At 40.4% G+C, this 14310-nt stretch overlaps 1 protein-coding gene across 1 annotated transcript in view; it reads left to right on the forward strand.

Moving 5' to 3' along the window:
• Positions 1–14310, forward strand: part of tmem41aa (transmembrane protein 41aa) — a 66739-nt gene that overhangs the window by 35630 nt on the left and 16799 nt on the right. Inside the window, exon 2 of the mRNA XM_028807545.2 lies at positions 7888–8041. Coding sequence (XP_028663378.2) covers positions 7888–8041 — 154 coding nt within the window. The remainder of the gene's footprint in view (positions 1–7887; positions 8042–14310) is intronic.

Here is a 14310-nt window from a genome sequence, read left to right on the forward strand (position 1 = left end):
TATTAAAAGTGCTGAGTATACAGATTACATTTGTAATCATTACAATAAAACTAAGAATAGCAAATTAAATTGCAAGGTTCTTGGCTAATTCTCCATCACAGAACCAATTTATGACCCCTACATAACAGTGATTAATTATAAAAATGGAAAAACAGTTAAATCAGTTTTTTGCTAATTACTTTTTCAAAAATCAACATATGAATATTGCTAAATTCTGTAAGGAAATACAGTATTTGCATGAAGATTTGTACTCGGCAACAAACAGAAAACTTAAATGCTATGCACCTCCTGTCAATAACTGGCAAATAAATTGAGAAAGTAAGTTCAGGGTATGTGGTAATTGTTTAAATGTCCCTCTAATCACCTCTGGTTCCAGTCATTATGTACATGTATATACAGTACCTTCTGAGTTTTTTCATCAAAATATTACAATACGAGTTAAAATCGAAGAGAATGGAAGCTTTTATACTTTAATGTACCATTTTTAAGGACATAATACTTAACAATTTTGTAAAAAAAAAAAAAAAAATGGGGCAAAGCCACATTCCACTCCACCCATCTGGTGATCTTGAACTGCAGCTGCTTCTCAACACGTTTAAGACATAAGGGTCTATTTACTGCTTGAGACTGTTGAAGAATGTGTATCAGGTTGCAGAATAGTACAGAAATAAATCTTAGAGACATGCTGACAAACTTCAGCATGGCCCATCCAGTATCATCAACATCTTAAGGGTCACATGTTATAGGAGGTTTTATTTTAGAATGTTATTAGTTTTATTTGATAAAATGTGCACAAACCTAGTGTTTAGGGTCTGTGACTTTTCCATTTTTATAAACTTTCACTACTTGTAGTCTCACGTAACACAAATAATTATAAATTAAAGAGAAGCCATTGTTGATAAAGTAACTATTTTTTAACAATGGATCAAATAAAGTCCCTTAATGGCTGTGGATCAGTAAGTTAAAATAATGAATTGATGAATGATCTAAATATCATTTTTTGCTGTCTCTGAGATAATAGTTTATTTCATCTGCAACTTTATTTTGATACTTGTGGGACAAAAAGAAAATTGCTTAAAATTAAACCCTTACAATAATGATATGGTTAAAAATGAAGGATGGTAGTATAAAGTAAAGTAGATATAAATAATGGGAGGAGCTAAATATCCATCTATCCATCCATCCTCTTCCGCTTATCCGAGGTCGGGTCGCGGGGGCAGCAGCTTGAGTAGAGATGCCCAGACTTCCCTCTCCCCGGCCACTTCTTCTAGCTGTTCCGGGAGAATCCCGAGGCGTTCCCAGGGCAGCCGGGAGACATAGTCCCTCCAGCGTGTCCTGGGTCTTCCCCGGGGCCTCCTCCCGGTTGGACGTGCCCGGAACAACTTACCAGGGAGGCGTCCAGGAGGCATCCTGATCAGATGCCCGAGCCACCTCATCTGACTCCTCTCGATGCGGAGGAGCAGCGGCTCTACTCTGAGCCCCTCCTGGATGACTGAGCTTCTCACCCTATCTTTAAGGGAAAGCCCAGACACCCTGCGGAGTAAACTCATTTCAGCCACTTGTATTCACGATCTCGTTCTTTCGGTCACTACCCATAGCTCATGAGCATAGGTGAGGGTAGGAACATAGATTGACTGGTAAATTGAGAGCTTCGCCTTGCGGCTCAGCTCCTTTTTCACCACGACAGACTGATGCAGAGCCCGCATTACTTTCGGATGCCGCACCGATCCGCCTGTCGATCTCACGCTCCATTCTTCCCTCACTCGTGAAAAAGACCCCGAGATACTTGAACTCCTCCACTTGGGGCAGGATCTCGCTACCAACCCTGAGAGGGCACTCCACCCTTTTCCGGCTGAGGACCATGGTCTCGGATTTGGAGGTGCTGATTCCCATCCCAGTCGCTTCACACTCTGCTGCGAACCGATCCAGATCACGGCCTGATGAAGCAAACAGGACAACATCATCTGCAAAAAGCAGTGACCCAATCCTGAGTCCACCAAACCGGACCCCCTCAACGCCCTGGCTGCGCCTAGAAATTCTGTCCATAAAAGTTATGAACTGAATCGGTGACAAAGGGCAGCCCTGGCGGAATCCAACTCTCACTGGAAACGGGTTCGACTTACTGCTGGCAATGTGGACCAAGCTCTGGCACCGATCATACAGGGACCGAACAGCCCTTATCAGGGGGTCCGGTACCCCATACTCTCGGAGTACCCCCCACAGGATTCCCTGAGGGACACAGTCGAATGCCTTTTCCAAATCCACAAAACACATGTAGACCGGTTGGGCAAACTCCCATGCATCCTCCAGGACCCTGCTAAGGGTGTAGAGCTGGTCCACCGTTCCGCGACCAGGACGAAAACCACACTGTTCCTCCTGAATCCGAGGCTCGACTATCCGACGGACCCTTCTCTCCAGGACCCCCGAATAGACTTTTCCAGGGAGGCTGAGGAGTGTGATCCCTCTGTATTTGGAACACACCCTCCAGTCCCCTTTCTTAAAGAGGGGGACCACCACCCCGGTCTGCCAATCCAGAGGCACTGTCCCTGATGTCCATGCGATGTTGCAGAAGCATGTCAACTGTCCCTGATGTCCATGCGATGTTGCAGAAGCATGTCAACCAAGACAGTCCTACAACATCCAGAGCCTTGAGGAATTCCGGGCATATCTCATCCACCCCCGGGGCCCTGTCACCAAGGAGTTTTTTGACTACCTCGGTGACCTGGGGGAGCCCACCTCTGAGTCCCCAGGCTCTGCTTCCTCATTGGAAGGCATGTTAGTGGGATTGAGGAGGTCTTCGAAGTACTCCCCCCACCGACCCACAACGTCCCGAGTCGAGGTCAGTAGCGCACCATCACCACCATATACAATGTTGACACTGCACTGCTTCCCCCTCCTGAGATGCCGGACGGTGGACCAGAATCTCCTCGAAGCCGTCCGAAAGTCGTTCTCCATGGCCTCCCCAAACTCCTCCCACGCCCGAGTTTTTGCCTCGGCAACCACCAAAGCCGCATTCCGCTTGGCCTGCCGGTACCTATTAGCTGCCTCCAGAGTCCCACAGGACAAAAGGGTCCTGTAGGACTCCTTCTTCAGCTTGACGGCATCCCTCACCACCGGTGTCCACCAACGGGTTCGGGGATTGCCGCCACGACAGGCACCGACCACCTTACGGCCACAGCTCCGGTCAGCCGCCTCAACAATAGAGGCACGGAACATGGCCCATTCGGACTCAATGTCCCCCATCTCCCTCGGGATGTGGTCGAAGTTGAAGCTACTTCTGACAGGGGGCTCTGCCAGACATTCCCAGCAGACCCTCACAACACGTTTGGGCCTACCAGGCCTGACTGGCATCCTCCCCCACCATCAAAGCCAACTCACCACCAGGTGGTGATCAGTTGCCAGCTCCGCCCCTCTCTTCACCCGAGTGTCCAAGACATGTGGCCGCAAGTCCGACGACACGACCACAAAGTCGATCATCGAACTGAGGCCTAGGGTGTCCTGGTGCCAAGTGCACATATGAACATCCCTATGCTTGAACATGGTGTTCGTTATGGACAATCCGTGACGAGCACAGACGTCTGGAGCTAAATAATTAAGGTAAAAAAAAAATCCTTCATTGGCATCTTGTAAAACCAAACAGGCAGCATCGTAAAGTAGTGTAGCTTGGGTAAATACCTCCCTGCTCGCCATCTTAGGCACATGACTTATATATTTTATTAGTGGCCAGGCTATGCAAGCAACCCACACTAATGGCCATTCATTGTTCATTTATCTGTTTTTTATTTTGTTTATAAACAAAATGTAAAAATAGTTCAGGGGCTCATTCAATCAATACATACAATGCCCTCCGTAATATTTGGGAAACATTTATCACTTGATTTACTCTTCTACTCTACAGTTTAAAATTACAAATCAAACAATTCAGACATGATTAAAGCACACATTGCAGACTTTAATTTAAGGGTATTTGTATACATTTTGGTTACACCATGTAGAAATGACAGGACACCATAACATAGACCTGCCATTGCTATGTTCAATGATGCTATTAAAGCTGTGATATTTAGGACTTTGTCGCACATCCCTTTCATGCAAAGACTGCTTGAAGTCTGCGATTCGTAGACAATACAAGGTATTAAGTGTCTTCTCTGGTGATGCTCTGGCAAGCCTCTAATGCAGCCATCTTCAGCTCTGCTTTTTTCGGGGGTTATCGATTTTCCATCCTGAGGTAGACTGTCAGGGGGTTACCCTGTCTCCTACAATTTTGCACCCCCAGAAAAAGAAGGAAAACAGCCTTTAAGGTGTCCAGAGTGTTCGTCACCCTTTCCAGCAGTTTCCTTTTTGCTCCCAGCCTGTTTTATTGGCGTAGTAAGGAGGATTAAACTGTTATAGTCTAAACACAATGTAAGAATATTTAAAAGATAGATTGAGAGGAAAAAATATGGTACATGGGCAAAAAACACTAACTGTTGTGATAAATTAGAGATGTATTTTATGCAAAACTGCTTAAGTATTTGTATATAAACACATTTTACATATGTTCTTGGTTCAAGCCAGAGGGGGAAATCCAAAATCGCTCAGTATGGATATTCTGAAACCTAGTTCTTGTGGTTAAGATGTGTTTGTGCAAGTGAAGTGGTCACATTTCAAATCAAGGTGACCTGTTGTAGATCACACGTCTTCTAACTACTTGAGACCTTATTATGGCATTTACATGAGGACATACAATACAGGAAAATTGTGAAGTGCTTTCTTTACAGTTATATTTAAGCTCAGTAGATGTGATGAATCTGCTGTTAAAGAGTTGCCGTGTCGGTGGAAACGCAGTCTTGATTGCAAGGTATTATAGTTTGGTTCTTGTTTAAAAACAGCATTAGACTCTGTCGTCATCCAGGATCGAGTTGCAAGCTTCAAAACGGGCATCGTAGAAACTTAGAGAGCAGTTATTTCTATAAATATTGCACACTGACACTGTTTACTCCTGTTGTACACTGTTGTACTGCTGTCACTGTCCTGCTCCACAGACAGATTGAGGAGATCGTTCCTCCCCCAAACTATGCGACTCTTTAATTCCACCAGGGGGGGTAAACGTTAATATTTAACATTATACATAGTTATTGTCTGTTTTTTTCACCTGTATTATTATCATTCTTTAATTTAATATTATTTATTGTATCAGTATGCTGCTGCTGAAGAATGTGAATTTCCCATTGGGATTAATAAAGTATCTATCTATCTATCTATCTATCTACACATTACTTGTGAATTATGTTGTAAGAAATAAGGTGATGTTTTAGCTATTATTTTTTCATATACAGTAATCCCTCCTCCATCGCGGGGGTTGCGTTCCAGAGCCACCCGCGAAATAGGAAAATCCGCGAAGTAGAAACCATATGTTTATATGGTTATTTTTATATTGTCATGCTTGGGTCACAGATTTGCGCAGAAACACAGGAGGTTGTAGAGAGACAGGAACGTTATTCAAACACTGCAAACAAACATTTGTCTCTTTTTCAAAAGTTTAAACTGTGCTCCATGACAAGACAGAGATGACAGTTCTGTCTCACAATTAAAAGAATGCAAACATATCTTCCTTTTCAAAGGAGTGCAAAGCAAGCAGTCAAAAAAAAAAATCAATAGGGCTTTTTGGCTTTTAAGTATGCGAAGCACCGCCGGTACAAAGCTGTTGAAGGCGGCAGCTCACACCCCCTCTGCCAGGAGCAGGAAGAGACAGAGAGAGAGCCACAGAAAAACAAAGTCAAAAATCAATACGTGCCCTTTGAGCTTTTAAGTATGCGAAGCACTGTGCAGCATGTCCTTCAGGAAGCAGCTGCACACAGCCCCCCTGCTCACACCCCCTACGTCAGCGCAAGAGAGAGAGAGAGAGAAAGTAAGTTGGGTAGTTTCTCAGCCATCTGCCAATAGCGTCCCTTGTATGAAATCAACTGGGCAAACCAACTGAGGAAGCATGTGCCAGAAATTAAAAGACCCATTGTCCGCAGAAACCCGCGAAGCAGCGAAAAATCCGCGATATATATTTAAATATGCTTACATATAAAATCCGCGATGGAGTGAAGCCGCGAAAGGCGAAGCGCAATATAGCGAGGGATCACTGTATCACTAATTTTCAGTGTTGTGCAGGTTTTTCAGAGTTTCACAGGGATTTATGGTGCAAAGCAAAGCTGTTTGTAACCAAAATTTATTCTAGCATGAATCAAATAATTTATTTTCACTGTATTATACAGTGTTAGCTGAAATATTATTTAGTTAAAATAATACTTTACCATTACTTCTTTCTTAAGTGTGTATTCTGCTGCTGCTTGTGTGTTTGAGTGTTGTGTGTGAATGATCAAATTTAGAGTGTGCACCTCCACAGATTCTGCAGACATTTAAAACTTGTATAAATGTGTATAGAGGATGGAGCTATCTATTTAAATCTTTGTAATTGTACATCCTATCCTACTCTGCCCTGCTTTCACTTTCAATATATAAGACGTAGCAGCAGCTTTTTGTGTATTTATAAGTAAAAATTAAGAAACAGTAGAATTTTGAGCAGGAATAAGGAAACATTTCTTAGTGTGTTGTTTTTCATGATTAAGGTGTCTTTTTAATATCTGAAAATATATGGTTAATAGTGCTGAATCATCCAGGTAAAAAACATTTTTCTTCCATTCTTGGTTGTTGAAACAAAACTTCAGTACGTTTTAAATTTATTTTTATCACAGTTTTTGAAACTTAACATATTGTTAAAAAAATCAGGAAAGGTAAAAGAAGATGCATTGATTGTAAAAGCAACATTTACCTTTTGATGGTCTCCATTTGGCTTTCATGGTCTTATCTATTTATTGGCAAGTTGTTCTCCTGGTAAATTTGTGTTTTCCCATTCATGTAATTATTTTATTTAATTCTTCTTATCCCTGGCCATTTTGCCTGAGTTTACTTTTGGTACTTGGACCGCCAGGAATGCAATAGTTATGGAGGTATTCTCCCTGTTTCAAAAAATAAGACTGGCCCTATCAGTTTATGCTTAACATCATATAATAAAGAGTGTGTTTCTTTTTTTATAATGACACATGTTTACTATCTTTAGTTGACATAAGCAAAAATCATGGAAATTTTTAAAACCTACACTTCAAATATTAGTTGTGCTATCTCCATTTTAGTTCGGAACAACAAATGTGTCCAGCATTTGGAGAATGAAACAAAGAGCAAGGAATCTTTTGCAAGTTGTAAAGAATAATGGTTACTCATCCACTCTTAACTTGGAAGCACTTTATTGGGCTTTAACCCACCTGCTTATTTGTTAATATTTATAGTTATGATGGTTTTGGTTTCTTTCATCATTGGTATGCTTAAACATTTTTTTTATCCCTTTTGACAATTTGTTCATTATTTTGTCAAAGCTTTCGTTAAACTTTTGTGTTATTTTCAAATGTTTGAGAAGATGCCGCCTTTTTTATAATGGCGCACATACTCTGGAAGAATGCTTGTTAGACAATGTAGGAGAAACAATGAACAGTAGTGCGTAGTGATCTCCATGTAAATATGGATCACACAACTTAGTGAGAGAGAGAGAGAGATGATAATATATAGTAGAAAATTAATGGACTCTTCAAAGTAACAAATGGACAGTTTCCTTACACAGACTTGGGACTCCCTCAATACTAGATAAGCTAGTCCAGTTTTCACAAAGTTTGGGTTACATTTATACCGTATTTGTTGCAGTTGATTAGCACTCAGTTTCTCAAATAATGAAGCTAGACAGGCATGTTGTGTGCAGCATAAATTGTGATTTTAGCTTATGAGTTGTTTTGATTTATATACTGTTTTATGATAAGGATCTAAATTATGTTTTCTTTCTTATGTTGGTATTTGTACTGTTTTCAGGGTGCTGACCTTTCCGTCTGACCTTGATGAGCTACGAAAGTTAGCAGCACTTCTTCAGTTCTACAAGACAGAGCACACAGGCTATGTGTTGCTTTTGTACTGCAGCGCCTATCTCTACAAGCAGTCTTTTGCTATTCCTGGGTCATCCTTTTTGGTATGTAATGGTGGGGAGGTAGTGTTTAACATTTTCAATTTATTTAGCTAAATCTGTGTAGCAGCTTCAGAAGGTGTATGTCCAGATCTTAGTACATTATAACTAAAAATTGCATCCAAGATCTATTTCTATCAAATACTGGTGTATGTTAAAGCTTTTTACTTATAATTATTTGGAACTTGGGCATTTTTTGCCATTCATCTAGACCGATTATTATTTATTGGGGGCACCCAATTAGCTTTTTCTTCTTGCTGTATCACATTTTTCAATGCAACTTTTAATCCATCTCTATAATTAGTGAAAGGTTGCAGTAATATTATTTTTCAATGTACCTTTATGGCAGATGTGGCATTCAGTTATAAATTGAATATGGGCAGGACCACCATATACAAGTCACACTACTGTGTATATCTTCTGTTCACTTTTTGCTTAGTGGGATTCACTAATGAGCAGTGATTCCCCGATTAAACAGGATCAGCCGAGTTTGACCCCAAAGTAAATTAGCAGATCTCAAAAAATTCTGTTCTAAACTTTATGGTAATTTTGTTGTAGTGCTCCTTTATTCAAGGTATGACAGTACTTGAGGAATAGCACGTATCATTTTGCTGTCAACCTTCCTGTAAACAGAGCAGAGAGAGTGAAGGCAGGCATATTAGATTTTACATTAAAGAGAGTGCAATAATAAACTGAGATAAAGGGAATCTGAGGAGTCGTGATGTGCATGGAGATGAACGGCAAACTGTAAGAAATAGAGGCACATCTTTGGCAGAATTTAAAAGACCTTTTCATTTTATCCTGTAATTAAAATACACTCTCCTTGTAGGAGTGTGATTGGTGAGCAAGCTTGCACTTAGTACTGCAGCTCACGTTTTAAATTAGAAAAAGAACAGATAAAGAAGAATTTGCCCTCCATAAAAAATAAGTTTTTTAGCTTTAGTGCCAAATGTGTCGATTTTACATGTCAATTTGTTAAGCATGTTAGACTTGTATCTTCTTGATAAATATGAACATTTTATTAGAATTGTAGCTCATAATTGTGACATTTGCTTTATAGTTTGTGTATTATGGGTAACATTTTTACTACTTTTTTTAAACTAATAAAACATTTTAAGGGGACTTTATTAGTTTTTATGGTCATTGAACAATAGCCTGCAGAATTTAATTTTGTTAATAAAAAAATGAACCTGTAACACTAGGGGTCTGCAGTTTATGTTTTATATTAAAGGGGTATTTTTTTGTAATTAAAGTTTCTACATGGCTGGTTATGCAAGGTTATGTAAGAAGAAAAAAGAACATTTAAAAGGATAAAGAAAGCAAATCGTAATCGTCCACTTCTAGTAACATTCATCCATCCATCCATTTTCCAACCCGCTGAATCCGAACACTGGGTCACGGGGGTCTGCTGGAGCCAATCCCAGCCAACACAGGGCACAAGGCAGGAACCAATCCCGGGCAGGGCGCCAACCCACCGCAGGACACACACAAACACCAAGCACACACTAGGGCCAATTTAGAATCGCCAATCCACCTAACCTGCATGTCTTTGGACTGTGGGAGGAAACCCACGCAGACACGGGGAGAACATGCAAACTCCACGCAGGGAGGACCCGGGAAGCGAACCCGGGTCTCCTAACTGCGAGGCAGCAGCACTACCACCGTGCCGCCCCTAGTAACATTAAATTGGTGAAAAATTGCTAAAAATCCTGATTCAAAAAATCACTTAACAGAACAATTTTAGCCTTCTCTCATCCAATAAGACTGTAATAGACATGCATATTCACATATTCACACTTTTTTCACTTATTGAAGACCTGTTCAACATGGTCTCCTGTTCAAATCTGATTCTTGAGATGTGTTTCTGCTGCTTGAACACAGTCAATCATTTTTTTGGGTAGTAATCTGAGGTGTAGCTTATTGGCAATTTCTGAAACTGTTGACTCAAATAAAGGGACCTCTTTTTTTTTTAGTAGTCATCATGAGTGCCAGTTTCATCATATTGCTTAATGGTTTTTGTGACTGAACATAAAGAGACTTTCAAACTTCATGAAATTTTCCAAACTTATTTGAAATGGGGTAGTATGCACTGATATGATGCAGCATCAGTTTTCCATTTTAGTGGCTCAGTACTGGCAGTAAATGGTTGCATATATCATCTCACGCTCTGCAACACTCCAACAATATAATAGATATCTATCGGCTCAATTGAAACCCAAAGGAAGACTCCTAGTCCTACTCCCCACTCCTCCTGCAGAAATTGGTCTTGGTACATTTTATGTACACTTAAAAATGCAATGAAAAACTAAAAATGTATAAAGTTGTTACATTTACACCACACTGCATTGAAGAGAAAGTCAACAAAAACCAAGTGTAGCATTTGTTCCCACTTCAGGCACTGCCTTAAATTAATGATTGACTTTCATTATGATTGACTGTTACAAATAATGGCCTTCTACCAAACAGGGCTAGTTACCCTGAGTACCTTGTCACAACATAGCTAACTGATTCAAACATGTTGAGGAAAGAAATTGTGCATGTCAGATTTAATGAGGCACACATAATAATTAGAATAATATATTATAGTTTCCAGCATTAAATTTTTCTAAAGTTCTAAAAGAAAACTGTGTGTGTGTATGTGTGTGTTTTTTGGGGTATTTAAATAATTTTTAATGTTGTTTTTGAAAGAAATTTACATATAGGCATATTTGCTGTTTACATTCGTCTTTTAATCTCAAGTATTTAAGCTTAAGGCTTTTGAACAATATGTCTTCAAGATTATGAAAAGCATACATTAAATCACCTGTGCCAAATTTCTTGACCGGTATTGTACATTTAAAATCTGGTTGCCTACAATACGGTACATGTACAATGCCATATATGCCACCCCTCATTAGATGACTAATGTGCTTCCTTCATAATAAACTGTTTATTCATGATAATGTATGTTGACACAGCTGCAAATTGTGACAAGCGATTGCAGATTTCTTTTTCCCTTCTACACAAAATTTGGGGCGGAGTGGTGGCTCTGAGGCTAAGGATCTGGGCTGGTATCCCAAAGGTTGCTGGTTCGAATCCCCGTCATTGCCAAAAGAGATCCTACTCTGCTGGGCCCTTGAGCAAGGCAATTAACCTGTAATTGCTCCAGGGGCGCTGTGCAATGGCTGCACTCTGACCCCAAGGGGTATGCGAAAACTAACAAATTCCTAATACGAGAAATCGTATAAGGCGAAATAAAGAACAAAAAAAAAAATTCTCTACTGGTCTGTAAACTAAACTAGTGTAATATCATGGATAATGATTTTTGCTCTACAAACTCTAGACTCTTTGCTATGAGGGAGTATATTATTCAAACCATAGTTTTATATACAGTAATCCCTCACTATATCGCGCTTCGCCTTTCGTGGCTTCACTCCATCACGGAAGTTTATATGTAAGCATATTTAAATATATATCGCGGATTTTTCGCTGCTTCGCGGGTTTCTGCGGACAATGGGTCTTTTAATTTCTGGTACATGCTTCCTCAGTTGGTTTGCCCAGTTGATTTCATACAAGGGACGCTATTGGCAGATGGCTGAGAAGCTACCCAGCTTACATTTCTCTTCCTCTTGCACTGACTTTCTCTGATCCTGACGTAGGGGGATTGAGCAGGGGGGCTGTTCGCACACCTAGACGATATGGATGCTCGTCTAAAAATGCTGAAAGATTATCTTCACGTTGCTATCTTTTGTGCAGCTGCTTCCTGAAACGACATGCTGCACGGAGCTTCGCATACTTAAAAGCTCGAAGGGCACGTATTGATTTTTGATTGAAAAACAAACTCTGTCTCACTTTGTCTGCTCCTGACGGAGGGGGTGTGAGCTGCCGCCTTCAACAGCTTTGTGCCCCGGTGCTTCACATACTTAAAAGACAAACAGCCCTATTGATCTGTTTGCTTTTCTCTCTATCTCTGTGACAGTCACTGCTCCTGACAAGGACTCCTTTGAAGAGGAAGATATGTTTGCATTCTTTTAATTGTGAGACGGAACTGTCATCTCTGTCTTGTCATGGAGCACAGTTTAAACTTTTGAAAAAGAGACAAATGTTTGTTTGCAGTGTTTGAATAAAGTTCATGTCTCTCTACAACCTCCTGTGTTTCTGCGCAAATCTGTGACCCAAGCATGACAATATAAAAATAACCATATAAACATATGGTTTCTACTTCGCGGATTTTCTTATTTCGTGGGTGGCTCTGGAACGCAACCCCTGCGATGGAGGAGGGATTACTGTAACACTTTCATCTGGAATTATCAGTCCAGTTGTGTTTATAAGGCAGTGAGGACTTCACTTATGCCTATACAATACCAGTTATAAGTTTTAGAACATCCTCATTTTCCAGGTTTATTGAAATTCAAGCAGTTCAAGTTCCAGTGTATAACCTGAAATGGTTCAAAGGTACGCAGTAAACAGCCAGAGGTGTAAAAAACTAGGTTAACAAAAACTGAAAAAAAATGTAGTTTTCATTGTTCTACAAAAAGTCAATTTTAAGAGAACAGGTAGTGAGTTAACATCTTACAGCTTTTCTCCAGCAATGGAAATGGAAGTTTTGAAAGTTGATGCAAACAATTCCTACAGTTGTCCCAACATTTGTTGATTACTTACAAAACCTCTGTCTGTACAAATGCAATGTCAAGGTGTGGTGCTATGCCCTCCTGCAGCATTATTTGGACAATATTTTGCTGTCATAATGATGAAAAATGCAATTAACAGAGGAAGGCAGATAGACCATTATAACCAATAAAAAGTGTCTGTCTTTAGAGAAAGTGCAAAAAAGCCAAGCCAAAACTGGAAAAATGGGGATGTTCTGAAACATTTGACTGGTAGTATAGAACTGTTTCACTCAAGACTACACCATGCACAGACTGTCTATTAAATCTTTATGTTTGTGTTTCTGCTCACAAGACTCAAGGACAGTCAGGTATATCATGCCAACTGGACAGTTGGGGCTTCTGTCATTAAGGTACACCCTTGCTCATATAGTTCCATTTCACCTAAGACTACACTATGCACAGACTCTATTGAGAACATCTTCTCACACCTTCACTAATATGGTATTAGTAGTGAGCTCTTAACTTCCAGAAGAAGGAACTGCAATCAAAACGGTAGTGAAGACAAACTGTTCTTCTATTCAGTATATTCTAACTGTAATACTATAAGCAGAAACATAGGCAGAAGTACTACATGAAGTAGACCACCTGCAACAATGTTAAGATGAACTTCACTTTCTCTTTAAGTGGCATATTATACAGCCTATCCGGAGGCAGTAAGCTCACAGCAGCTTATACCATTCTCAGATGGAAAAGAAGTAGACCCTCTCACTAGATTGTCTGTTTTATATCTCTTATCTATTAGGCATGCCCATCCTGTGAGTTCAGAATCATGCCTCCTTGTTATCCTTACTCTAAAGAAAGAAAAAAAAAAACTCCTAGTAAATAAATAAATAATATAAAATTGCACTATTTGAATGATTGAAGTGCAAAGGCACAGAATCCAAGGTGTTTTAAGTCCATTGTGAAGTGTCCGCAGTCTGTGATGATTTGGGGTGCCGTGTAATCTGCTGGTGTTGGTCCACTGTATTTTATCAAGTCCAAAGTCAACACAGCCGTCTACCAGGAAATGCTGCTGTCATCCAGGAGATTTTAGAGCAGTACATTCTTCCATCTTCTGACAAGCTTTAAAGAGATGCAGATTTCCATTTACAGCAGGACTTAGCATCTTCCCACAGTGCCAAAACTACTACCAAATAGTTTTCTGACCATGGTAGTACTGTGCTTGATTGGCCAGCCATAGATAATTTAGGTAGTATTGTCAAGAAGAAGATGCGACACACCTGACCCAAAACTACAGACAAGCTGAAGGTCACTATCAAAGCAACCTGGGCTTTAATAACACCTTAGCAGTGCCACAAGCTGATCACCTCCATGCAGTAATTTGTGGTAAAGGAGCCCCAACCAAGTATGGACTGTGTAAATGAACATTCTTTTACGAAGGTGGACATTTCTGAATTGTAAATCCTTTTTTGATTGATCGTAGGTAATGTGTTGGCAGATAAGGAAGCGTTTGTTCAAGGAATCTGTAAGCAAGCGACACACCATCTATGGTCTAGTGACCCACGTTCTGCTTACAGGGGAATCGAAGCATCCAGATCTGATTCTTGTTGAGTCACAATCAGGACAGGAATGGAACGGTCCTTATGGATGACGCTGCAGTTGCGACCCACTGTGCTGGCTACTTTG

This window comes from Erpetoichthys calabaricus, chromosome 8 (assembly GCF_900747795.2).
Source record: "Erpetoichthys calabaricus chromosome 8, fErpCal1.3, whole genome shotgun sequence".
NCBI lineage: Eukaryota > Metazoa > Chordata > Cladistia > Polypteriformes > Polypteridae > Erpetoichthys > Erpetoichthys calabaricus.